This window comes from Lampris incognitus, chromosome 4 (assembly GCF_029633865.1).
Source record: "Lampris incognitus isolate fLamInc1 chromosome 4, fLamInc1.hap2, whole genome shotgun sequence".
In the NCBI taxonomy this organism is placed as follows: domain Eukaryota; kingdom Metazoa; phylum Chordata; class Actinopteri; order Lampriformes; family Lampridae; genus Lampris; species Lampris incognitus.
In genome coordinates, this window is record NC_079214.1 from 30,879,066 (window position 1) to 30,904,957 (window position 25,892).

Consider the following 25,892-nt stretch of genomic DNA (forward strand, 5'->3'; position numbering starts at 1 on the left):
AAAAAGAATTAAAGAAGAGGAAGTGAATATGATGAGAGCAGAAGAGGGGTTGTCTTATGCTGAAACTGCTAAACAAATGGAGAGAAACAATGAGAATGATGTAAGACAAGAACCTAAGGAGGACAAGTCAATCAGGAAGCATGCTGGGTTTTGCTTCTGTAAGGACCAGATGAATTTTTTGGCCTTTTTGGCAACGGTAATTAACTGTACTGCTGGAGTAGAAAGAAAATCGGAGAGAATTGACATAATTGTAGATACAGCAAGGACATTTCTGAAGCTTTTAATCCCTCTCAGAAACCTGTGAAAAAAACAGTTTAATTTAGAACTGGTTTATTTTTTTGTAACATTGCTTTAGAAAAGTGCAATATATATAAAGCCATTATTATTATTATTATTATTAGTTGTTTGTTTGTTTGTTTGTTTATTGTAAATAGACATTCTAGTTGGTGGCGGTAATGCACCAAATCATTGTTTGCCATCCGCCAATAAACCTAAAAAAGAAGAACCTGACTGCACCTGGCTCCACCATGTGAAGCTGCATTCCAAATTTATGGCACACCAACTCGAAATGGCTGCTTCACATGTACAATATTAGTGTAACTAAGAGATTCAGTGGAAAAAAAAATTTTACATGGATAAATTATCAACCGGACAACACCCGAAAACAATTTCATGGCTATTCAAATGTAAACAGTGCCAAATGTACACAATGCCATGGGTACGCATTTCTACCAGGTCTTGACCCACCTGTCACTCAAAGCAGACACGCCCCTAATTATGCACAACTTTAAGCCTTAATATAAATTTAATAGATGACTCATATAAAAAAATCACTCCCCGTTCAGTTATCACGGTTGAGGAAATTAGCTATAAAGACCAAAACCATTTTTTGAACCAGGCTGTAAATGTGTTAGGGGCGTAAAGTTGAGCATTTTTACATGGAGCCATGCTCCTTTTTGCAACCAGTGGAGTCGCCCCCTGCTGACGTTTAGAAGAAATAAAAAGAGAAAGAAAGCTAGTTTATTTTTGTCATAGTACAGGTTACAATGAAATTTGTTCTCTGCATTGCCTTGGTCAGGGGCACAGGCAGGAGTATTAACCCTAACATGCATGTCTTTTTGACGGTGGGAGGAAACCGGAGCACCCGGAGGGAACCCACGCAGACACAGGGAGAACATACAAACTCCACACAGAAAGGACCTGGGAGAGCCTGGGGTTCTAACCCAGGACCTTCTTGCCAGGAAGCAACAGTGATAACCACTGGGCCGCAGAAAGAATGCAGGTTTAAGGCACTTATGCACTGGCTTCACTTTTCAGACCCGGAGCATGACCCTTGTACTGGACAGACATTTTTTGGCTACATTTCAAAATGTCCATCACCACTTTTGAATGTCACTTTGTTTATGTTTGGACAAATATTACATCTCATCTAATGAAGATTTAACCGACCAAAATAAATAATTAAATAAATAAAATCTGTCTGCCTCAAGCAAAATAAAAACTCTTTTTACAATATTAACGGAATCGATCAATACCTGTTATTCATTGCTTCCATTTTAGTACGTCATAGTGCACATAAAAATACAATGATCAAAGCCCAGCTATCGTATCGTGTGTATGTATGTGTGGGTGCCTGGTTGTGAGTGCGATGAATGTTAAACATTCACGCTGTTGTGTTGGGCCGTGATGGGACTCGTGTGATGGGCTGTCCCTGCAACTGCCTTATCCGATCATGTTGATTTGGTCAGGCACTCACAGAGACAGACCCCTCTGGGGGTCCTTCAGGCACATAGTCAATCACTGCTACTCCAACAACAGCCCTCCAAAGCCATTTACATCTCTCACTCCCTGGTCTGTCACCCCCGTCTCTAAGTCTTTGGCTGGCTCCATTTGACACTCCTTTCTCTCTGTTCTTCTAAAATGCTTATCTTCTCCCTCTCTCTACATCTCTGATCTGAATCTCCCCCCTCACTCTGTTTTTGTCTGATTTCTCTCTTTCTAGATTGTCTTTCCAACCTAACTCCTTTCTTCTCTTCCATCTCTCGTTTTTCTTCCTTTCCTCTGTTTTTTCCCTGCTTGCATCAATTTCTGCTTTATTTTTTTCACGCAATCACTTGATTTTCCCTCACCTTCCCCTTTTCCCTGTTTCTCCTTCTCTTCTTTTGTCTTTCTCCATCTCCACCCATCTAACACACTAAAATGATTGGATTATGTTGTAGGTGACGGCTGTTTTCACTGAGCTTGAAAAATCCAGTTTTTCACACTGCGCACCTGCAACCTGGAATAACATGCAGAACATTTTACAACTTACCTCATTTTTATCCTTCGGGCAATTCAATTTTTAATTTCATCTTATTTCATTTCCAACTGCTCTTGTTTTACGCTGATTAATTTGCTGCAAATTTCAAATTGTTTTATTTTTTAAGGTTTTAATATGTTGGTATTACATTACAATTTTATTCAGCAGACGCTTTTATCCAAAGCGATGCACATCTGAGAGTTAATACAACACAAGCAAGGATCTAGTCAGGAGGGGACAATGCAAGTTGTCTAATTTGTCACTAATTTGTTTTTCATTACTTTAACTTTTTTTATCGTCATTTTTTTTCTTTCTAAGTATTTAATCTGTGCTTCTTGGTGCCAAGGATGTCTTGCTTGTGTTTTTTTTTTGCTCGGCTACATTGTAAATGAAGTCTCTACCTCAATATATTCCGAGTATAAATAAAGGTTGAATAGACCCTCTCCCTTATTTCATCTTTCCTCCCTCCCTATTTTCACCATATTGTGACCTCACGCAGCCTTAGTGAAGATCTAAGGCCGAAACAGCTAAAAGAAAAAAATCACAAAGCAAGCAAAGAAACTTGAGGGACATTAAAAAAATAAATAATCAAGTGATAGTGCAATACAGAAGGACATGCAGAAGGACACACAAACTCTTTCAAAATCATACCTTCTCTCTTCTTCTTTTAGACATGATTTTTTAAAGATTATTTTTGGAGGTGTTTGTGTTATCAAATGAGAGACGACAGTGAAGGCTGATGAGAAAAACTGAGCTGAAAGAGAGGGAATGACATTCAACACATATTTTTGACCAGATTCAAAATTCAGGACCTTGAAACTAGGTCTCGGACTATATGGTTCACATGCTCTGAATTTGAGCCACTAAGACATCCTGACATTGCTTTAGCCTGTGTAGCACAGTGTAATAAGTTGTTAGGGGCCAAGACTCCCACTATTTCTACCTGTGCTGAAATATAGATATGTATAAAATATACAGCAAAAAGTCTTTATGCATGCTCAATAATCAAAGTAAGGAAATCACAGCAATCACTTCATCTGGACACAACGTTTAGTGGGAGAAACGTTTCATCACTAATCCGAGTGACTTCGTCAGTCTCAACTGGCTGCAGGTATCCTCCAACCTTTTTCATAACGACCTAAACCAACGATTGGTTTCATATGCAAATAAGCATCACCAGTAACTAGAGTTTCAATGGCCAAGTGTACTATTCACAGAGGATTGAGGAATAGTTGCAATCACAAAATTGTAAAATGGCCATTTGCAGGCTTTTAGGTGTAATCCCGCTCTGTCTGCACCTGAGGTTGAATCTCAGGTAGTTCCTGTAGTCTGCCATCTTATGCACCATTTGTTTGTACTCACATACAAGTTTAAGGCAATCCTTGCTGAAATGAGTCAAAACGTATTTATGCATGCTCAATAAATCCAGGTAAGGAAATCACAGAAAGGTTAATAAAATAATCTGGGGCGTCCGGGTAGCATAGCAGTCTATTCCGTTGCCTAGCAACATGGGAATCGCCGGTTCGAATCCCCGTGTTACCTCCAGCTTGGTCGGGCGTCTCTACGGACACAATTGACCATGTCTGCGGGTGGGTGGGAAGCCAGATGTGGGTGTGTGTCCATGGTCGCTACACTAGCGCCTCCTCTGGTCGGTCGGGGTGCCTGTTCGGGGGGGGGACTGGGGGGGAAAGTGTGATCCTCCCACGCGCTACGTCCCCCTAGCAAAACTCCTTGCTGTCAGGTGAAAAGAATTGGCTGGCGACTCCACATGTATCGGAGGAGACGTGGTAGTCTGTGGCCCTCCCTGGATCAGCAGAGGGGGTGGAACAGCGGCCAGGACAGCTCGGAAAAGTGGGGTAATTGGCCGGATACAATTGGGGAGAAAAAGGGGGGAATCCAAAAAAAACAAAAAAACAAAAAAACAGCTCATCTGGAGACAATGTTTAATGGAAGAAACGTTTGATCACTCATCCAAGTGACTTCATCAGACAACAGCTGTCTAACTGTAAACCAGTGGTGATCCATATGTGGCGGGAGTGTTGGAAAAGTTGAGACATATTTTCCAAACACCGCGTTTCAGTTGCTTTCAACCCCAAAATACGCTGTGCCAGAAAATGGCCCACCCCAAGGATCGGGTCCCCCGGAACAAACAGAGTAATATAGTGCACGCTGTTAAGTGCCAGGAGGATTGCTGTGACATGTGCATCGAGGAAACCCAACACACACTGGCCAAGAGGATGGCACAACACAGAAGAGCTAAGGCGTGAGGCCAGGACTCCTCAGTCTACACCCATCTACAGACAAGTGGCCACTCTTTCAGGGATGAGGATGTGCACATCCTTGATAGGGAGGAATGCTGGTTTGAACGGGGAGTCAGAGAGGACATCTAGGTGAAGATCATCCCTGAACCGGGGGGTGGGGGGGGGGGCTAAGAGTACATCTGTTGCCATCTTACAATGCTGTGATTGCAACTATTCCCCAATCAATCAATCAAGTTGCATTTTATAAAGCAATCCTCTGTGACTATCACACATGGCCATTGAAACTCTAGTTAATGGTCACGCCTATTTGCATATGAAACCAATCACTGGTTTCAGCCGTTATGCAACTGTGCTGTTTATAAGGCTGAGGGATACCTGCAGTCAGTTGAGACTGATGAAGTCCCGTGGACGACTGATGAAATGTTTCTCCCACTAAACGTTGTGTCAAAATGAACTGATTCACTTTTCTGTGATATACAGCAAAAAGTTTTGAACAAAAAGCCTCCATGGGGGCGTCCGGGTAGCGTTGTGGTCTATTCCATTGCCTACCAACACGGGGATCTTCGGTTTGAATCCCCATGTTCCCTCTGGTTTGGTCGGGTGCCCCTACAGAGCAATTGTCCGTGTCTGTGGGTTGGAAGCCTAATGTGGGTATGTGTGCTGGTCACTGCACTAGTGTCTCCTCTGGTCGGTTGGGTACCCTGTTCCGGGGGGGGGGGGGGGGAAGCGTGATCCTCCCATGCGCTACATCCCCCTGGCGAAACTCCTCACTGTCAGGTGAAAAGAAGCAGCTGGCGACTCCACATGTATTGGAGGAGGCAAGTGGTAGTCTGCAGCCCTCCCCGGATCGGCAGAGGGGGTGGAGCAGCAATGGGGACGGCTTGGAAGAGTGGAGTAATTGGCCAAATTCAATTGGGGTGAAAAAAAAAAGAAGCCCCCATGAAACGGCACACATACGCATGTGTAAACACAAACTCATATACACCTTCCTGTCATAGTCAAATCAGCCACACATCTTGACTCAAGCTTGACCCTATTCAGCATACCTCCTACTGACCATTCTCCCCAATTATATGGATATATGCTTTTCCGCATGTATGGTGCCTACACACCTTTTCAAAATGCTATTGAAATGTGTTAGCCAGTGGTTATATCCTCCTCCTAAGTAAGCACTACAATGATCTACCTCTCCTTTCTTGCATCCTCCCTCCCTGTCTTCCTATATCCCTTGCTCCCACTGGCTACATTTTCCTCTCCCCTATTCTCTACATCGTTACCATAATCAGATAGGACACCTACCAAGGGAGCACCAGCTTCCCCGTAGCACCTTGCTTCTGGCACCGTGTGTGTGTGTGTGTGTGTGTGTGTGTGTGTGTGTGTGTGTGTGTGTGTGTGTGTGTGTGTGCGTGTGTGTGTGTGTGTGTGTTGTTCCTGGCATTTGGTAGCCTGTATTCCTTTTGACCGTCTTTTTTTCTGTTTTCATCTTTTCAAACTGACAGATAACTGGTGTGCAGGGTGCGCGCCTGTGTGTGCTCAGTTACCCAGCTTCTTCGTAGGGTAATATCTCTATTGTGGCTGACCGATTGCTACAAAGTATCATTGGTGTGTGTGTGTGTGTGTGTGTGTGTGTGTGTGTGTGTGTGTGTGTGTGTGTGTGTGTGTGTGTGTGTGTGTGTGTGTGTGTATTCGTCTGTGAAAAAAATTTGCACATGCATGTGTGCATGAAACTGTGTATAGGTGTATGAGAATGTCTGACCACATGAGCATGTGAGAGCTTGCAAACGTATGAGCACATGCTGGACAATAACACCTTTCTTTGTGGTCAAAGCAGATCACATCTGTGCACTGTTTGGCAGGAGGCAGATGAAACACACATGCGTGGATGTGTGGATGCATGTATGTGCGCACATGCGCGCGCACACACACACACACACACACACACACACACACACACACACACACACACACACACACACACTGAACAAAACAAATTTTTTTAGGCTTACACCTACAAGTTGCACACTTATGTAGACCTTAAAATATATGTACACAAATATAACCATATACTGTGCTTTCACCCCAGTGAAAGGTAAGTAGTAAGGTAAGTAAGGTACCCCACCCATTATATCAGGTTCACGGAGCACAACACCCCCCATACACACACACACACACACACACACACACACACACACACACACACACACACACACACACACACACACACACACTGTAGCTTTTGAGCTATCAGCTGTACTACACTAAGCCTTCTAGACGGTGAACTGCCAAATCTCTACAGCCAACATCAACACCAATCAGCCAGGCGGTCTACAAAACTGTCAACACAGGTTTTCTAGCAAGATGTAATACCCAGCATTTCATTGCTGGACAACATGTAAAACTGACTCCCGACCACTCAATCCCAGCACTGATTCAATTCTCTATAAATGCATTGCTTGGAACTTGTCAACTTAAATGTGACACTTGGTACATGCATTCTAATTTTTAAAACTAAACTGTTTATTTTAAAGTGGGAAAAAAGCAAGATGTGTAAAAAAAACTGGGTTAAGGGATAAGGATTAAATAGGGGGAAAAGGAAAATAGATAGTACTTCTTTAGCAGTATGACTTGTCATAACAAAGCCAAATGGAAAAACAGAAGGAATGACAATGTGTCATAGCTGGTCACTTGAAAAAAGTCAGAGGAAGTCAGAGGAGAGGTAAAAATAAGTGATAGTGCAGATTTAAAAGAGAACAAAGACAAAAAACATAGTGCTTTTGATATATTCTGCATTTTAGACTTAAACTGGAAGGCATTAAGAGATGAATCCCCCCCACACACACACACATGCACAAAGTTAATAAAAATGTCAAAGATTAAGAGCAACTATGTGGCTAGAATTTTATACGGTGATGTAATGTACAGTACATCAATACATAAAATATGTACAGCAACGTACAGTAAACTATGTAAACTCATAGAAATTTGAGTGTCCTCATATTTTTTTAAATAAGGCTTTTCACTGTGATTGTATACTGTCCTTTAGAAGCCTAAATACAATTCAAAGAGCCTGAGAGAGATTACCAAGTGAAGTAACCTGTAATATGATACTCTTCAATTGGCCAGCCAGCCAACACACACACACACACACACACACACACACACACACACACACACACACACACACACACACACTGGTTCTTCTATGGCCTCAATAATCTCTTGCACTACTGTAGCTGCCAGTTTAGAATGATCACAGCCTATGAAAGTGGTTTGTTGGAAATCAAACTGTTGCTCCAAACCACCAGTAACTCTGCTACCTGGTCAACCTGCTTTGAGATCCTCTGGACTGTCTATGAATCTTAAAGGATGAGGAAAGTAATTTGCACGATGCATTTTATCTTTACAACTATTAATATCCACCCACTCATAAACTGATGTATGAATTTTTTTCTTTTTACTCAGCTAACTTACAGATCTTTAGCTACTGCTGGAACTTTAATCTATTAATCACAACCCTGATTAATATCAAGCAATTCATTCAGACACAGCCATATGCTGCAATTGGAAGGACTTTAAAACCTTCATATGCCTCACCTGCAATACCAGATGTGTCCATCTTTCCAGTGTGACCTTGCCCTCTGTATTGAAGCTGGTAGTCAGGGGTAGTTGACCACTAGACTGGCCATACTGCAGCGTAACCGCCTGCTCAGACACCAACAGGACCAACACTAAACGTTCCCCTGAACGCTTCTCCACTACCACCCTAACAGACACAAGGGAAAAAAACACTGTTAGTGAGAAATAAAACAAGCGGGTTTTCTTTCAGAGTAGCAACTCCTCATCATAATTAATAACTGAGTCCAACAGAACGTGTTTACAGAGTCCATTCTGTTCAACTGCAGCAACAGGATAAGAGTGAAGCTGAGAAATTCTCAGGTAAAGCACTACTACACAGGCTCTTCCCGACTGGCATTTACAAATGGAATATCAATATTTTACATGACTACAATACAAGGTTTCAGCTGCTGGACTGAGTGCACGCATATGCGCACACACACGCACACACAGACAGCAGACACACTGTCATATTAACCACCATCACTGACATTTTATGGGAAATCATGGCTTTTATGAACCCAGGCCAACACACCCCATAAATCACAAAAAGGCAAGTCTGAGTCTGTGTGTGTGTGTGTGTGTGTGTGTGTGTGTGTGTGTGTGTGTGTGTGTTGGCAACAGAGAGAGAGAGAGAGAGAGAGAGAGAGAGAGAGAGAGAGAGAGAGAGAGAGAGAGAGAGAGAGAGAGAGAGAGAGAGAGAGACAGAGAGAGAGACAGAGAGAGAGACAGAGAGAGAATCAAAGACATTTCTTAGAACTGTTAATAATTCTTAGTAATGTGTGAGTGAAGTTAAAAAAATTAATAACTGTTTATAGCACTGATTGCTGTTGAGCAAACTACAAACATGATTACCCTTCTGCCTAAAACGAGACATGATAAAATAGATGGCAATTATTTATGTGATGGATAAGAATCACAAAAGCTTTGAGATCATAATATATTTTGTTTACATTAGCAATGTTGGTAGACACCACTGTAAATCAGACCTTTATTATGGGCTGTAATAGACATGAAACAATTTAAACTTTACATAATTTAGTTAAATTCTAAGAGAATAAGTAGATTTGTGCCAGATATAGATTACCACAAAAACAAAATCCATATTTTAGCTTTAAGAACAAGTCTCACAGACAGTGGACATATCTGTGCTGGTGTAGTGCATTTACTTTGTAATCTTTCAAGACAAGTTTCTTTTTTTTTTAAGATGTTTTTGGTATTTTTACCTTTATTAGACAGTGGCAGTGAAGAGTTAGACAGGAAATGAGGGAGAGGGGTATGACATGCAGCATAGGTCGCCAGCTGGAATCAAATCGGCGACATTGCAATCGTGTGGCCATGTGGTATGTGCTGTAACCATTCTGCTACAGAGACGCCTCAAGGCCAGTTTCTAACTCACATAGTTTGGTATCATGTATTCTGGAGACTGGCATATTTAGCATTTTGGCATTTGCATGAGTAAAGGAAAAATGATCCTTCTTTGTATCAAAGTTTTTCCCAGAGAAAATCTTAAATCTTTATGTGTCAGGGTCTTGGTGATCAGCTAAGGTAGAGAGGGATTGTCTCTCTCCAGCTGTTTAATATTTTCGAAAGCTGGATAAAGGCTTTGGTTATAAACAGAAAGCAGTAACGGTAAAGTCAAGCTGATCATAGGATATCTTGATGTAGACTATATTATCACTTTAATTAGGTTTTAAATGCAATAAGCAGGATCACTAATTGCCTTGTAACTTAGAACATTAATCCAGTGTCAGACAGTGTGAGCAGACAGTTAAGGTAAATTCGAGAGGCCTGGAATAGGCAGGAGGACAGACATCTGAACAAAAATTTATTTTAATCACTCAACTGCTCTAGATCCTTTACCTTTTGTATTGTTTTTAGGTATAATGGATGCATAAAAGTCATTGGACTAAAAATTGTCCGATAAACTAAACAATCCCGGGATACTATAAAAATAATTATTTAAATGAGTGCAGGGCAGTGTGCATTTTCCCTTTCAGACTCTAGAATCACTTTGTACTGGCACTAAGTGGAGCAATGGTATGATGATAACTCGGGTTTGTAACAACAGGTGGTGGGCTCTGTTCATTGTTCAGATGGGGGGAGTCAGAGTGGTGGGGCAATGAAAGATGGACAGAGGTAAAGATAGAGACCTCCTTTCATCTATTTTCTTTCATGGCTGCTTGATGGTTGCTATGATCATCCCTATAACAAAAAACTGATGGCCAATGAGAAACAGAGCAACAGAGTTCTGGGACGAGACAGAGAGAGAGCGAGAGAGAGCTTCCTTTCAGATGCATTCAGCCATACAGGTGTCATGTTCGGTAGACCCAAACAACAAGACCCTGTCTGTCATCTGAATCCCCAGACAGGTAGCTCAACATACAAGAATCACAGTACAAATCTGAGAAGGAGAGATTAGACCCCCCCCCTGAATAATGCAGTCAAAAATGTCCTCTTTCTGGCCAGGGTTGTCATAAATTTGTGTTGACCTGTTGGTTTTGTTCATCTTAAACATTTTGCCACTTTAATCATGTCTTTATGATGTCATGTAGGCCTACACTAACATGACTTATAAACATGACCATGTCAAAAGGTTGAAAGATTAAAACTTACTAAACTGGTTTCTTAGCAATCTACAAGTGTGTGGTTTGGATGGTAAACCAAAGTACCCCCATAATACCCCAACTAGTATCTTATTCTCACTTTTATCCCCCTTACAAAGTTGACAGTTTCACTTCTGGACAGCAGACACTTCAGACTACAACAGCAGCACTTGCAGATAAATTATTCTGCAGTGTCTATGAATATTACATCAAACACTTGTCCAAAATAAACTGAATAGCGGCATGCATAGAACCTATTTTCGGTGTTAAAACATAGATGGAGAAAGCATCCTATGTAGTAATCTCCTTTAAGTATTTGTATGTGTTGAAAGGGCGATACAGTTGTCAAGCAGGGCCAACTGATCTGTATCGGTTTACGTGTGTGTGTGTGTGTGTGTGTGTGTCTGTGTGTTGCCAATGCCAACTGATCTGACTGTTTGCAACTCTGCACCATCTCAACTCTGCCTGAGACACCAGGTCATACAAATACACGCACACACACATGCTAAGTAGGACATGACAGTAATTCCTGTGCTAACATTTCCCACCTGTGATACTGAGATTGTTAATCCAGGCCTGGTTTCTCCTTGTTGTGACATCAACATTTTACACCTTTCAATATGTCATCGGTTACAATCTCAAAAATACTCTAGATCTCCTGTCTTAGCTTATTTCCTACCTTATTCTAAATCTCCACGGCTAATAAATAGCAAGCATATTTTGTCAATATTACACCTTAATGTAGATAATAGTCACTGATTTTTTTTTCCGCCAATCAACAATTTTGTATAATGCCAATGACACTGAAGCTTCTATGCTAGTTTTTAACAGAAGTATCTGCATGCAAATTATTAGGGGTCCAAGCAGTAAATCTGCTGGAACACTATTGTATCTGTTGGGATTATTATTATCCTTCTGCTCTAAAAGTATCTGGGTCTCAGAAACCCTAACAGCTACAGTTCCCAAATTTGGCAGATACTCAAGACAAAAAAATTATACCGACTGGCCAGATGGTGGCATTATAACAACTAACTTTACGTTTTGGCCTATAACTTTTGAACCGTATGTCTCCGAAACAAAATGATTTTTTTTCCTGGATTCTGCGGGTCCAGACGAATCTCAAGATTAAAGCCTTGCCTATTTAAGTATAGAAAGATTTTCCGCCATTTTACATTTTGTCCAAATCAGTTTTTTTGTTTTTTTGCCACCCCCTTACAAATTTTGAGCAATCATCATCAAATTTGGTACAGAGCATGTATGTACCACGCCGGTTTCAGATTTTTGATATGCCACACGGTTTCATTATACAAGCACATCACGTTTTATCAAAATAGCAAATTTAAAGAAAATGCAGTAACTCATGAATGTGTTGAGATATCAACCTGAAACTTGAGACAATTTTCAGGAGTTTTCACTAAGCTTACGTATTAAAGTGCATTGCACTTAACCTCTAGGGGTTTGACACAGAGATTTTGCAGATGCTCGATAACATGTTTCATAGACTGTTCAGATATGTCAAATGACGAGTCTGCAGTCTTACAGTATCTTACTGTAATTAGTACTGTATGCACAACATTTCCTATTTAGCCAAATGTTTGATCAAACTTCATCAAAGTATTTGGCAATACACCCAAAACCAGCAGAATGGTGTGTGATTTTTTTTTTTTTCTTTCAAAATTTTACCACCAACACCTTAAATTTTGTGAATTTATTAGGTTTAAACAGATAAAAAATTCACCAGTCTGGCAACTGTGATGTCATTGCATCAACTTGTAAGAATGTGTGTGGAACGCCATGTCTCCCCATTGGAACAATCAGTAAGGCACCTCACTATTTTCTGTCTCATCCATCTATGTTTTAATTATTTGTTTTCTTTAATTTAGTTGGAGCCTGTAGGCTGGAAGCTATGCTAAAAGCCTGCAGATTACCTCACTATTTTCTGTCTCATCTATCTGTGTTTTAATAATTTGTTTCCTTTGATTTAGTGGGGGGGGGGTCGGTGTGTTGGAGGAATTTCCAAAAGCACGCTGGCTACATTGCTGTTATTTGTCTTATTGGTTTAAGATGTTTGTGTTGTATTGTGCTTGTTCTCTCTATGTTCTATGTTAATGGGTTATGTATATATTGGTCTAAATATGTTTATATAAAAGATGAGTGGTATGACCTGTATTTTTGATACTTAAAGATAAAATAAAGTGAGTCGCTTTCTCTGGGCCTTCTACAAAGGTTGCTGGTTCAAGTCCCAAGGTGTCCAATTCAAACTTGCCAATCTTGTGGCAATTTATGCATGTGGCATGTTTTCAAATTCTTCTCAATGTCATATTAATGTCTAGTCCATACATACATGGGTATTTTTGAAAACGTAGCCTTTTCTTTGCAATTTGGCCTTTCAGCCACACACAATCTGCGTTTTAGGTCACTGAAAATGGACCTTCTGGAAAACTCCTTCCAAGGTGAAGATTTTCAGAAACTCCATTTTCAGTGTTGACATTTAGACAGGGAAAAGAGTTTTTGGCTTTCTTTTTTTCAGGCTTCTGATTGGCCAACATGGCTTTAGAGTTAGAGTTATATTGCTGCCTGTTGGTTTGGCATGCTCTCGACAGCGCATAGTGTTGAGTAGCATATGTTTTTGTGTTTTCCTTTGGATGGAGATTTTTTTTAAACAGTGCTTGTGTGGACGAGATTTTTTAATAACGAAGGAGGAAAAATCTCATTTTCAAAAATACCCATCTACGTGTGTACTGGACATAAGTTGAAGACTCGCTTTTGATAGAGTTTAGACTTTCCTCCAGTTTGAATTCTCCAGTTTGAATTTTGTCCAAATCTGTTTTTTCGCTACTCCTCCTACAATTTTTAAGCAATTGTCACCAATTTTGGTACAGAACATCTCTGGACTGAGCCAGAAAAAGTTACTTTTTCAGGGGCCAATAAATTTTTATCAAAATAGCTAATTTTTCAAAATTTGCAATAACTCAAGAATGCGTTGAGATATCAGCCTGAAATATTTAATTTTGTTGTTTCCCATCCTCCCTTGCCACTATCTATGTCAATGACTGTTTTGGGAAAATAATGAAAGCCCTACAATTCACAAGCATTCAGCAAACCATGGCAAACCAGCTGCTGCTTCACGACAACATTCAAACTGCTCCTGAGGAAAAAACGAAGAATGCAGATTCTGAAAGTACTGAGAATATGCACTGCTAGTGCAAGTCTTTTTAGGGGCGGTATGAAACAACAACACAAATTGAGTCAGCCCAGCTCCTGAATTTGACATGTAGAAATCTGGGGAGTGGGAGGACGTGAATAGTTTACCTTGGTTCAATCAGTAGCATTTATTAGCATAAATGATACATATAGCACATATAAAATTCACACTCACATATCTCCCAGAGCTGTTGGTTTGATCCAAACTGCCAGGGTAAGGGATCCCAATGGTCCCAGGTTCTGTGATGGGGGAGATATAAAGCATCCTTCCTGGGATGACCAGAATACCACACTGCTGGACCCAGATGGAAGCATCTCAGAACTGAAACTGGGTCTAGTGCCAGGCTCTGTCTGTGTCCCAAGATGAGTATCATTGCTATCCTCTGTTACACACATACCCCTGGATACAGAGGAAAATGGTTATTGGTTGGCTTTCATCAGCAGGTTTAATTTCTCCGCAAAGTGTTTCTTATTGGAAAAGACAGACACCTGTAGAAGTTGTTGCATTGTTAGGATTCTGAGCTATTGTCAAAAAATGAAAAGCTTTAGTTGACAATAACCAAACAACTTAAACTTAAAGGAAATGCTGGAGTAACTCTTGGGAGCTGAAAAAAAAATTCTATGTGAAAATTATGTTGTGAAACAAAAATGTAGTAGGAGTGTCACTGCAATTTTTTTAGCAATTTTACCACCTATCAACTATCATATTACAATACTTAAGTTCTACCAAACACTCTCATGCAAGTACTTTTTAGTTTCGTCAAAAAGTCTGGCATGCTGGTGAACAAGTCAGTCTACTTACCTGTGAGCAGGCAATAGCAGTGGGGCATATGGGGGTGTGGAGGATCTATATGGACAGTCCTGGACACAGAAAGCCTGAGAGCACCTAAAAAGCTCCTCGTGGGTAGAAGGGGACTGGCAGTAGCTGCTCCTCTCTGGCACCCCACAGGAAGAACGAGGTGGGGTGGTGGAGATGGGTTTGAAGGCAGCAATGTTCTCTAGTTTTGGGAAATGACCCTGAGGATGGATGTGGCTGGAATGAGTCTGAAGGTTCCTGCAAATCTGCATCATATACTAGTGCTTCACAAAAGTTCAAATGATGGCAATGGGAAAATTCATAGAAAACTGCATGTCTGATGCTGTGGCCTGATGTCGCTAATATTGTATGTATGGTAAAAAATGTTATAGAAATTGATCAAATGTGACACAACCTGAATAATATTCTTGTTGAAACAGCCCTCTGCAAGAGCATGTCTATTCATTTACAATGACTCAACAAGTGACCCAACCAAAACAGAAACATCAACAAAAAAAAGTCAATAACTTGGTTAAAGACATCCTCCTGCTTGCATTTCTAACCACACCATGATATGAAGAAAGAACAAAATTATTCTGTGGGTTATGGACTCTTTTGACAGCGATACATTTTTGCAAATTCTAATTACACTACTTGATTATCATTATGTGAATTTCATAGCCCTACCTACCTGAGAGAACGCAGGTTCTGGACACAGAATGAGGAACAGAAAAGGCAACCAGAGGAAGACCGGACAATGCTGTGTCCTTTTCATCACACCTCTCATCTCCTTTGCTTTAGTGATGTGTTGTGAGGGGAACAGCCATACGACAACAGGAGAATTTTGCCTTTGCATCTTCATCATCTCCTGTTTAATTTCATTATTTTCTAAGACTGTGAGAGTCAGAGGGAAGTCTGCCTCTGCCAGGCAATCTCCATCTCTTTCTTCTGTCAACCCTGTCCGCTCACTTCCTTTTAATACTTCCCTCATTCCAGTTTTACACACATCACCTAGGTCCCATTGCCCCACTTTTCCCCCTCTCTCCATCTTCAGTCCGCTGACTCCTCTGCCCCGTGTTTCTGTCTTTACCCCTAATTTCCCGCCAGTTGCTCGTCCTTTCTTCCATATCTCTCCTTTTTGTTCAGTCAGGTTTGGACCTTTGCACCCAAAAGATTCAGGAAATTGATTCTCCCAGGGCCATGGAATGTTCTGGGGTTCTAAAATCGCAGAAAGGGATTCTAGAACATTTCCTGAGGCTTCTCGATTCTCAATTTCTTCCGGAGACCTTCCCGGAGTGCTTGAATAAGTAATGACTGTCATGGCTTCATGGTTCCGGGGACAGGGACTTTTTTTTAACACACCAGTGCCCCGGGATAAGGCCACTGAGCTTAGCTGTCTGTAACACTGTCGCGCACACAGACCACAACCAAAGCCATCACAGGATAGCTAGGATTTCACAACCTAGGGAGAGGGAGAGAGGGTGAAAAAGGGTGAGAGATGGAAAAGAGATGGACAGAGCTGGAGGGTGTGTGTGTGTGTGTGTGTGTGTGTGTGTGTGTGTGTGTGTGTGAGTGAGTGAGTGAGTGTGTGAGTGAGTGGGTGGGTGGGCGGGGGGGGGGGGGGTCCATACTAAAATCCAACATGAGACAAATCTGAGAAGAGTGAAATGCCATGCAGGCTATTCCCTTGCCAAAGCCTGCACTATCATGTCCAGCTTGATAGAGGTACAGCTCAGCTGATACCGCTACATAGCTTTCCCCCTCTCCTTCATTTTCAATTGAATTAAACATGGCTTTTTTTTCTGTGGCATCTACGCTCCGGGGTTTTTTTTTTTCGCCCGTGGATCAGTTTTTTCCACATACGTTTGGGGGGAAATTGAGGCTTAGACTAAAGCTCTCTTCATTAGAATACCGCTCAGCTTCAATTCCCTATTTTATCTGACACACAGAAAGAGGCCTAGAGTGCAAACATGTATAGTGTTGAATTACTTGGACCGACTTCTCCATAATGTCCGCTGGAAAACGGCTGAAAAGCTTACAGGTTTTAGTAATAATAGGCGTTGCATTCAGGGATATCGGCTGAACAAATATGTAAATGTAGGCACTTTTTTTTTCTTGTTGAGTCGGTTCTATAAAAAAAACACGGTATATTAGTGGCCCTGATGGGTTTAACTTTAGCTGTGAGCACCCAGTCATGGGTTTTGTCATCCATCGGCCAGTCAAACGTTAGCTAGACAAACATCCTACCTGCATTTCTCAAAAACGTGTCGGTCAACAGCCGCCAACACTTCAAGGCGAAAAACACTCCTTCTCATACATGGTTCGAGTGAAATGATGTTCGCAGGCTTTAAAGACAACGTTTGGTTCGATTAATAAACGTTGAATGACAGTGTACCTGAACTTGGCCGAAGTCTTCTTCCGACGCTCTTACCTCACTCGCGGAGCACACGGCGCGCGCTGCTGCTGCTGCTGGTAAACGGATTACCGCGGGTTGCCATCTGGCCGGCGGTGCTCGAGACAGGAAGACGCTGGAAACGCCGTGCACGACATCGCGGAAACTTGAAAGCGCGGGAGTCGCGGTGAGGACGGAAACAAACCAAACCAAAACAAACCAGCGTGTCACTTTGCGAAGAAAACCCTGCGACGTCCCCGTGTTTAGCATTTATGACGGACCCCCGGAAAGATTGTGACAGCAAGGCATTAAATATGCGCTCTACATAATTACACCCCCCCCCCAGTTTATCCACCTTGCGGGGATGAGCGGTGTTCCTTTGCCCCCCCCGCCGGGCTGCGTCTGGGTTTCAAACAAGTGGCTCTCAAATCCCAGAGAGGAACGCTTTCGCCGTCGCTAGGCAACGGTGATCCGGTCTGGACAAGGGGGCAGATCAGTGTGGTTAGGAAACAATACCACAAAAAACGGTCGATTAAAATCAGGTTTGTTTACACAAGTCTTCATTGTGCTTGCCTTTTCTAATTCACAGAATTAACAGTGTTAAAAAGTCTTGATAATTTAAAATTACATTTGAAAAGAGATGGATGGATGGATGGATGGATTCGTCAATGCTTCCTCTGAGGAAAGGATTTTTCAATCCATCAATACAACAGTTGTAGCCAAAATTCTATATGTGGTGGGTTTGTGCAGTTTTTGGCTCAGGTAGCCTTTGCTTGCACTGTTCTAGCCAGGAACTAAAATTACTCATTTCTTCATTTTGTCAAACACATTGACAGCATATTAAAGATATGATAATGGATCGAATTAAATTAACTAAATTAATTGAATTAAAAATTAAAAAACCAAAACGAATTTGCATGTACTTTAAAACAATTTACAAATATTTTCTACGGTACCTCAGGCCTCTATATATGCAAAAGGCCTCCAGTATTAAAACTTACACAACCAATCAGAGTACACACACACCCACACACCCACACACACAACACAGATAACACACAGACACAAACACATGCACATCAGCAGGAAGAGTATAGATTAGTTTCCACTGTGTACTTTAGTACTCTGCATTCAAATTGTGTAAACATTTCCACAGGAAAAAAAAGACTCTCTCTTATATTTTTCCCTACCGACAAGTTTTTTACGTTATCACACTAATCGCATTTGAACAGCTGCAATTTGCTTTGGTTGAACAAAGGCATTCTAACTAGGTTTTAATTAAGTGTTCCTAATGACCTTAAGGAGATTAGAGGTTCGCCTTCTAATCAATACTAGGCAGAGAGAAGCAGGGGGAGGGGAGTGGAGAAGAGGGGGAGGTGGCTAGGGGCTAGGATGAAGGCAGGGGCGAGAGGAGAGGGGAGGGGAGGAAAAGGGGCGAACGCAAAGGATAGAGAAGAAGAGAAGGGCATGGGGAAGGTAGCTGGGGTCTAGAAACAGGACTAAAGGTGAAAGGAAGGAAGGAAGGTATATGAAGGAGAGATGGTAGATTGCAGGCAGAAGCAATGTAGAGTAGGAAGGTAGGAAAGAGGAGAGAGGATATATCAGGGGAGAGAACCAAAGGGCTGATAGAGGGAAGGATTCGATGATATACGCAAGGAGGGAGGGTTAGTGGGGGAGAGAATGAAAGGATAAAGGAAGGAAAGGAGGTGGAGAAGGCCAGAGAGATTGAGGAGGTGGGATGGGGTAAAGAAGGGAGAGATGACATAGAATTAAGAAGAAGAGGGGGAGGGAGTAAGGAAGGATGGGACACTTTATGGAATATTGGAATATCAGAAAGGAAAGAAAGAGTCAAAAGAGGATGAGAAGGAAAGATAAATGCGAAGTGTGAAGGAAGTTGAGGAGGGACTGAACAGATAGTGTCGTAAATGCACGTTCTGATGGCATTTACAGATCTAAACCACAGTTATACAGCGAAAAACATTATTCCTAATATAAGCAGGAACTAACATGAAACTAGAATTCCCACTTGTAGATTTCCATCCAGCACAAACAAATTTAGATGTGTGGTTTAGTTGTTAAGCCAAATTACGTTTAGCATGCTACGTCAGGTTTTACGCTTTTTATTTCCAAAGATCAACAGACACACTCAATTTTGTATTACTAACAGGCATTAGCAAGACTGCAATTGAGTGGTACCCGGCAAGTTTCTAGATGGGGATAAAAAAAAAGATGTTTGCTTTTGTGTATCTATTAGAAGCAACAATATTTTGCTGACTAGAACAATCCCCTGCAACCGAGCTCCATGGAGCCAATAACCTGCTACTCCTTTGCAAGCTCATAATCTTTTTTTTTTTTATTATTTTCTTTCTTTTGAAAGAGTGCTAATGACACCAAGCCACAGTGTCAGGTAAACCTCAGTCATCAAAAGCTTTGTGAGCCAAGCTGAGTTTCACTTTCTTATCCTCTCTTCCAAAGACATTTGTATAGATTTGCAGACGTGTGTCCACATGACAAAGAATCTAGTCATACATTGATTACACTAATTTATTCAGCCGGGCACATCCAATTTCAGAGATTGAAGCGCTATCACACAAACGGGATTAAAAACTGGATGGCAATCACACAATTAATATTGTCTCATTTTCTAAATTACTTATGTATGACTTATATTTCACTAAATTGTGTTTGCTGGTCTAATAACATTAGGGGTAATATGGTAAATGTAGGCTGTAAATGTATTCTCTCTCTGGGTCTCAAGCGTAGCATGAATATGTATAGGGACATCCTTGGCCCTGTTGCTGATTAACAAAAGTGAAAAAATTGATAGCGTGTGTGTGTGTTTTGGGAAAAATATTATTTTAGGCTGCCTATATGAAAACCATACACACAAAATACAGTGCATAAACACTGCATAAACTACAGTGCATGCACACACAAACATAAAATATGAGGCTTGTGAAAGTTAACACCCTCATCTACCTCTCCCCCCTTTCTTACACACATAAGAGAACTTGTGTGTATGCACAAACACATACACACATACGTGCATATAAACACAGACATCTTTTTTACGCTTATGGAGAAGTCGTGCATTACAGAGTTTTTTTGTTTTGTTTTTTATCTCTTCAATGATAACATTGTGGTGAATCAGATGTCAGCTTTTGATTTGGCTACTACTGATTTTCTAATGCCCCCCCTCTCTGTCTCCCTCTCTTCTGTATCCACAGATTTCTGCCTCTCTAAGTTGTGTCTTTGTGGGTAAGAGGATCACTGTTTCACCATATTAGTATCACCAAGTCAATTTAATTTCTTATCAGGTAAACATCTGGGTAGAGTCTCCATGTTCTCCCAGCATTGGTTTGAGTTTCCTCTCATAGTCCAAAGACCTGCATTGGGCTCTTGGTAGGAATGGGACTGTGTGAGGGGGCCTTGTGATGGAATGGTGACTTGTCAGGCTTGCCTTACACTCAGTGCTTGCTGGGATAGGCTCCAGTGCCCTGTGACCCTCAACTGGATTTAGCATGTATATACATAATGACCAAAAACGTTGTTAAGGATTTCGTTGCAAAGATTGTCATTTTGTTAACTGACTTGAAAAAGTCAGTTAACAAAATGTCCTGACCAAGAAAGCAGCAGAACACAGACATTTAGGTCGCACAAAATACAAGGAACATGAATTAACATAAATGAATAAACAAGTCAGTGCAGTTAGAACAATATTAAAGGCTAGAGTGTGTATGTGCAAGTGTTAGTGGCGACCATCACCAGTAAATCAATGAGTTTCTTAAAGTCCTCCAGTGGAATCACATTAGGGAACTTCCGGTCTTTATGTAACGAGTTCCAGGCAGAAGGTGCAGAGTAAGAAAATGCCTTTTTGCCAAGTTCAGTTCAGACTGGGGGCCGACAATGTCAAATAGTTCTCAGATCATAGCCGATAGCTGCCAAGATTATGGGAGATGTAAAAACATCAATAAGAAGGCAGCAAACTGAGGGTGGACTTTAAAAATAAATGTAAGCTAGTAAGTAAGAGTTTATTTACATAGCACCTTTTAAAAACAAAGTGACAAAGTACTGCACAAGATACCGATACAGGAAAAAATAAACTACATGCACATGCAATTATATACAGAAAAGTAAAAATCCCAGTCCCATTACAGGGAAGGCAAGTCGGTGGAGATGGGTGTTGAGACGTTTTTTAAAGCCGTTTACAGACTTAGCTGATCTAACAGGGGCTGTTTCAGAGGGACAAGACCCTTACGGCAAAAGCACGGTCATCCTTGGATTTGACTTGCAGAGGAAGCCGGGTATTAAATAAGAGACCCTGGTCAGAAGATCTTAGTGGCCTAGAGGTTGTGTAAGGATGCAAAAGTTCAGAAATGCATAAAGGGGCAAGGCCATGTGGGGCCTTAATTGTGATCAGTATCTGGATTGGTGTGATTTGGGATCTAAGATTGGTATTGGTTACCAGCCTGACAGCAGCGTTTTGCACAAATTGCAGGCGGGACAGGGCTGCTTGGCTGAGACGGGGGGAAAGCGCATTGCAGTAGTCAAAGCGTGAAAAAATTAAGGTATGGATTAATAATTGAAGATCTCTGGTTGATAGCATTGATTTGATTTTTGTGACGTTCTGGAGATGGACAAAGCAGGTTTGCACAGCTTGTTTATGTGTAGGCTGCGGAAGTTGGGAGAAAATTGGGGGATGTCCGGTTGGTGTGGTGGTCTATTCCATAGCCTACCAACATGGGGATCAGCGGTTTGAATCCTCATATTACTTCCACTTGGTCGGGCGTCCCTACAGACACAATTGGCTGTGTCTGTCGGTGGGAAGCCGGATGTGGGTATGAGTCCTGGTCGCTGCGCTAGCGCCTCCTCTGGTCGGTTGGGGTGCCTGTTCAGGGGGGGAGGGAGAACTGGGGGAATAGCGCAATCCTCCCACATGCTACGTCCCCCTGGCGAAGCTCCTCATTGTCAGGTGAAAAGAAGCGGCTGGTAACTCCACATGTATCGGGGAGGCATGTGGTAGTCTGCAGCCCTCCCTGGATTGGCAGAGGGTGTGGAGCAGCGACTGGGATGGCTCGAAAGAGTGGGATAATTGGCCAGATACAATTGGCGAGAAAAAGGGGGATCTAAAAAAAAGTATAATAACAGTAATGCACATAGTCAAGACAAAACAACAAAATACAATAAAAATATAGGACATAATGCCAGATCCGCTCCACAGAACAATGTGAAACGCAGACAGGATAAAGTCACAACAGCGTAGTTAAAAAAAAAAAAGAATTAGAGCCAATAAAACAAGGATTATGATAAAAACAATTAAAATAAGGCGATGAAAGAAAAATACAAGAATTAAAATTGTAAAATTATAACTGACTCGAAGATACTTCCTAGGATGCACTGGGACACATCATCAGTGATGTTTCCTCAGGTCCTCGGGTGTTTCGGGTCTTTCAACATCATACACTCTCGCTCAGGCGACCCAGCCAGGGTTGATAAGGACCTGACTTGTGTCCCAGCAGCATTGGCCCACCGATCAGTCCTTCTGATCCAAAGCCATCTGGAGGCCCTCTCTGCAGCCTGCACGGAAGACTTGATGGCTTTCTTTTTAGTAGCCCCAGTGATGCCAAGTAGAGTGTAGACCTTGCACAGTGAGTGGCCAACAAAGCCTCTACACCCCACTACAATGGGCTCACAATGTGCCTTCCAGCCTCTCTTCTGGCACTGATCCACCAGCTCCTGGTACTTGGACCGCTTCCGCTCATATGCCTCATCCAGCCAGTCCTCCCAGGGAAATGTGAGCTCTATAAGGAGCACCTGTTTTGAAGAGGCTGATGATAGCACTATGTCTGGCCTCAATGAAGTTGTCATAATGTAGTCTGGGAAACTGAGCTGCCCCCCCTCCAAGTCAACTTGCAGTTCCCATTCTGATGCAGAGGTGAGGAGACCGGCTGCTGACCTGGGCTGTGACTGAGGCTGCTCACCAGCCCTGACAAAAGCAATGTTACTCTGTCCCTGGGCTTGCTTGTTGTTGGCCACAGCTTTGGAGATGGCCTCTGCAACTGTCTTCAGCACCTGGTCATCTTGCCAGGGGTAATGGCCCTCCCCCAGGGCTGATGGGCAGCTGCTGAGGATGTGCTTGAGTAAACCTTTTCCAGGGCACAGAGGACATGATGCCCCAGAGATGGAGATTTGCTGGGCTAGGCAGAACATCATACACAGCTTGTACCATGAACTTGATCTGCTGCGGTTCTGCCTGCCAGATATCTGCCCAGGATATCTTCCTCTCCAGCACACCCTCCTACCTTGTCCATGCTCCCTGCTGCCACATACCCACCATTCTGCTGGTCCTTTCCTCCTCAATGCCTACCCGTACCTCCTCCAGGACTAGACAACGTTTGTCCTTGCCATGGGTCTTACCGCAGAGAGGTTGAGGGATGGCTCCCAGCCCGGCCCGTCCAGTTGCCACTGTGCCCACCAAAGCCCTGTGTCTCAGCCGAGACTCTGCTATCTGTAAGCCTTCTTGGGCTCTCCACTTCCTGCCTGTCTGCACCATAATGGTTACTGATGTCACTCTAGAGTCCTTGGAGTCCCTATAGAGCAGTGCCTCTCGTGCGAGAAACCCTGAACTCATCGTCGAGGCTGCTGATAGGGAGCTGGAGTTTGTTGCTCCTCCCATACAGTGCTGCACTACTAAGGCTCTGTGGCAGACCCAGCCATCTCAAGAGGTAGCTACTGAGCGTCCTCTCCGAGGTCTCCACTGTTGACAGGGTTACGTCATAAACCAGCATAGGCCAGAGGACCAGGGGGTAAGATGCAATGTTTGTAAATCCAAGCTTTGAACTTACCAGGTAGGCCAGACTTGTCTACTGTGGTGAGACAATTAGCAAGCTCCTTGATGGTTGCTTGGATTGCCGCTTTATCTCTAAGGCTACAGTTAAAGACCTTGCCTAGACTCTTGACTAGTTTCTCAGTTATTGATGGGATTGCAACGTCATCCAGAAAGAAGCGAAACCAGTCCACCCCTTTTCCCCTCTTCAACACCATGGCTCTGGACTTGGCTGGTTTAAAACTCATCCTTGGCCAGGAGATGAGCTTCTCCAGGCCCTGGAGGATCCATCTACCACCAGGCAACAATGATGTGGTGACAGTGAGGTTGTCCATAAAAGCTCTGATTGGGGGCTGCCAAATGACAGACTTGGACAGAGGGCCTCTGCACTCAGGTTCAGCTGCCTTGACCACCATATTCATGGCAAGGGTGAAGAGTGTAACGTAGATGGTACACCCAGTTATGATCCCCTTCTCAAGCTGGTGCCAGTCAGATGTTGTGTTCCCAGAGGTGACTCTGAGCCTTAAGTTCCCGTAGCAGTTCAGGATGAGGTCCTTGATCTTACTGGGTACATGGTGTTGGTCGAGAGTAGTCTCAATCAGCGTGTGGGGTATTGAGCCGTATGCGTTGGCAAGGTCAAGCCAAAGCACAACTAGGTCATCCTTTACTTCATGAGCCTCCCAGATCAGCTGGGTGACAACTCCAGTATGTTCTAGACACCCTGTAACTCCAAGAATGCCACCTTTCTGTACTGAAGTATCAATGTAGGCAATCTTATGGAGGAAGTCTGTGATCCCGCTAAATAGGACACTAAAGATCATCTTCCCCTCCACACTGAGGAGCGAGATGGCTCTCTTCCTTTGGTATCCTGACTCCATCTGCCTGCCTCCGCTGGTCTGCTACAGTTCCCCTGCGCCAAATCCTCCGCAGAATCTTCCAGAGGATGCTAAGGAGCTCTGTACAGTGCTTGTACACCTTATAGGGTACTCCACTGGGTCCCGGAGCAGAGCTGGCTCTGGCTGCAGTAACTACATCCTGGACTTTCTTCCAGGTGGGCTCTCTGGTGTTGAAATTCACCATGGGTGATGGTACGTCCAAAAGGGCTCTGTGGGGCTCTAACTCTTGCTCTTATCAGGGTCAATCAGAGTGTTGTGCAGGAGGTGGTCTACCTCTTCTTTAGAACAGGCAAGACGACTGGTGCGCTTCTGCCCTAACAGCTGCCTTGTGAATCCAAATGGATCAGTTACAAACACAGTATGCTTCCTGGCTCTTTCTCTCCTCCATCTCCTATGCCATTCTGCTCTGCGCAGGGTCATGAGGTTTTTCCTGATGATGTAACGGAGCTCAGTTGTGGTGGTTTATCTTCCTGAGTTGTTACCTTGAACTGCCTTGCTAGAGTCCAAAGCTCTTGCCACACGTGGTGGATCTTGTCTGCCCTTTGGTTCATGGTGTAGTTGGGTCTGATGGTCTTGCCCTCTTCTACACCAAACCTCTCTGCTGCAAAACTGACAATGATGGTTACCATCGTCAGAAGTCATCTGCATCTGCCTTTGCTGTTGATATGATAATTCTGGCTGCGTCCTTGTCAAACTGGAGCCACTCTCTAATGGCTTGCTGGAGGCCACTTGATACAATTCTGCTGAACTACTCTGTAGGGAGCCAGGGAGCTTAGCACATGGAGGTTGCGGAATCTGTGAGGTGTCTCCGGGCCGGGCTCCTCCTGCATCTCACCAGGAGTGGATCCTGTGTGCTGCACTGCTCCCCTCCACGCTAAGCATTTCATTCAGGCTTGATGGATTTTAAGGCCATGGTCGTTCTTGCGGATCTTGCCACGAATGCATCTTCAAGTTGTCGTTGTTGATAATCCATTTGCCAAGGACATCATCGTTAGGT

At 42.8% G+C, this 25,892-nt stretch overlaps 1 protein-coding gene and 1 pseudogene across 1 annotated transcript in view; both read right to left on the reverse strand.

Moving 5' to 3' along the window:
- Positions 1-15,053, reverse strand: part of ush2a (Usher syndrome 2A (autosomal recessive, mild)) — a 577,949-nt gene extending 562,896 nt beyond the window's left edge. The window contains 3 exon segments of the mRNA XM_056279331.1: positions 8,155-8,323; positions 14,161-14,385; positions 14,788-15,053. Coding sequence (XP_056135306.1) covers positions 8,155-8,323; positions 14,161-14,385; positions 14,788-15,053 — 660 coding nt within the window.
- A 7,576-nt stretch (positions 15,054-22,629) lies between these two features.
- Positions 22,630-25,524, reverse strand: LOC130111200 (uncharacterized; annotated as a pseudogene).
- Between the last annotated feature and the right edge of the window lie 368 nt (positions 25,525-25,892).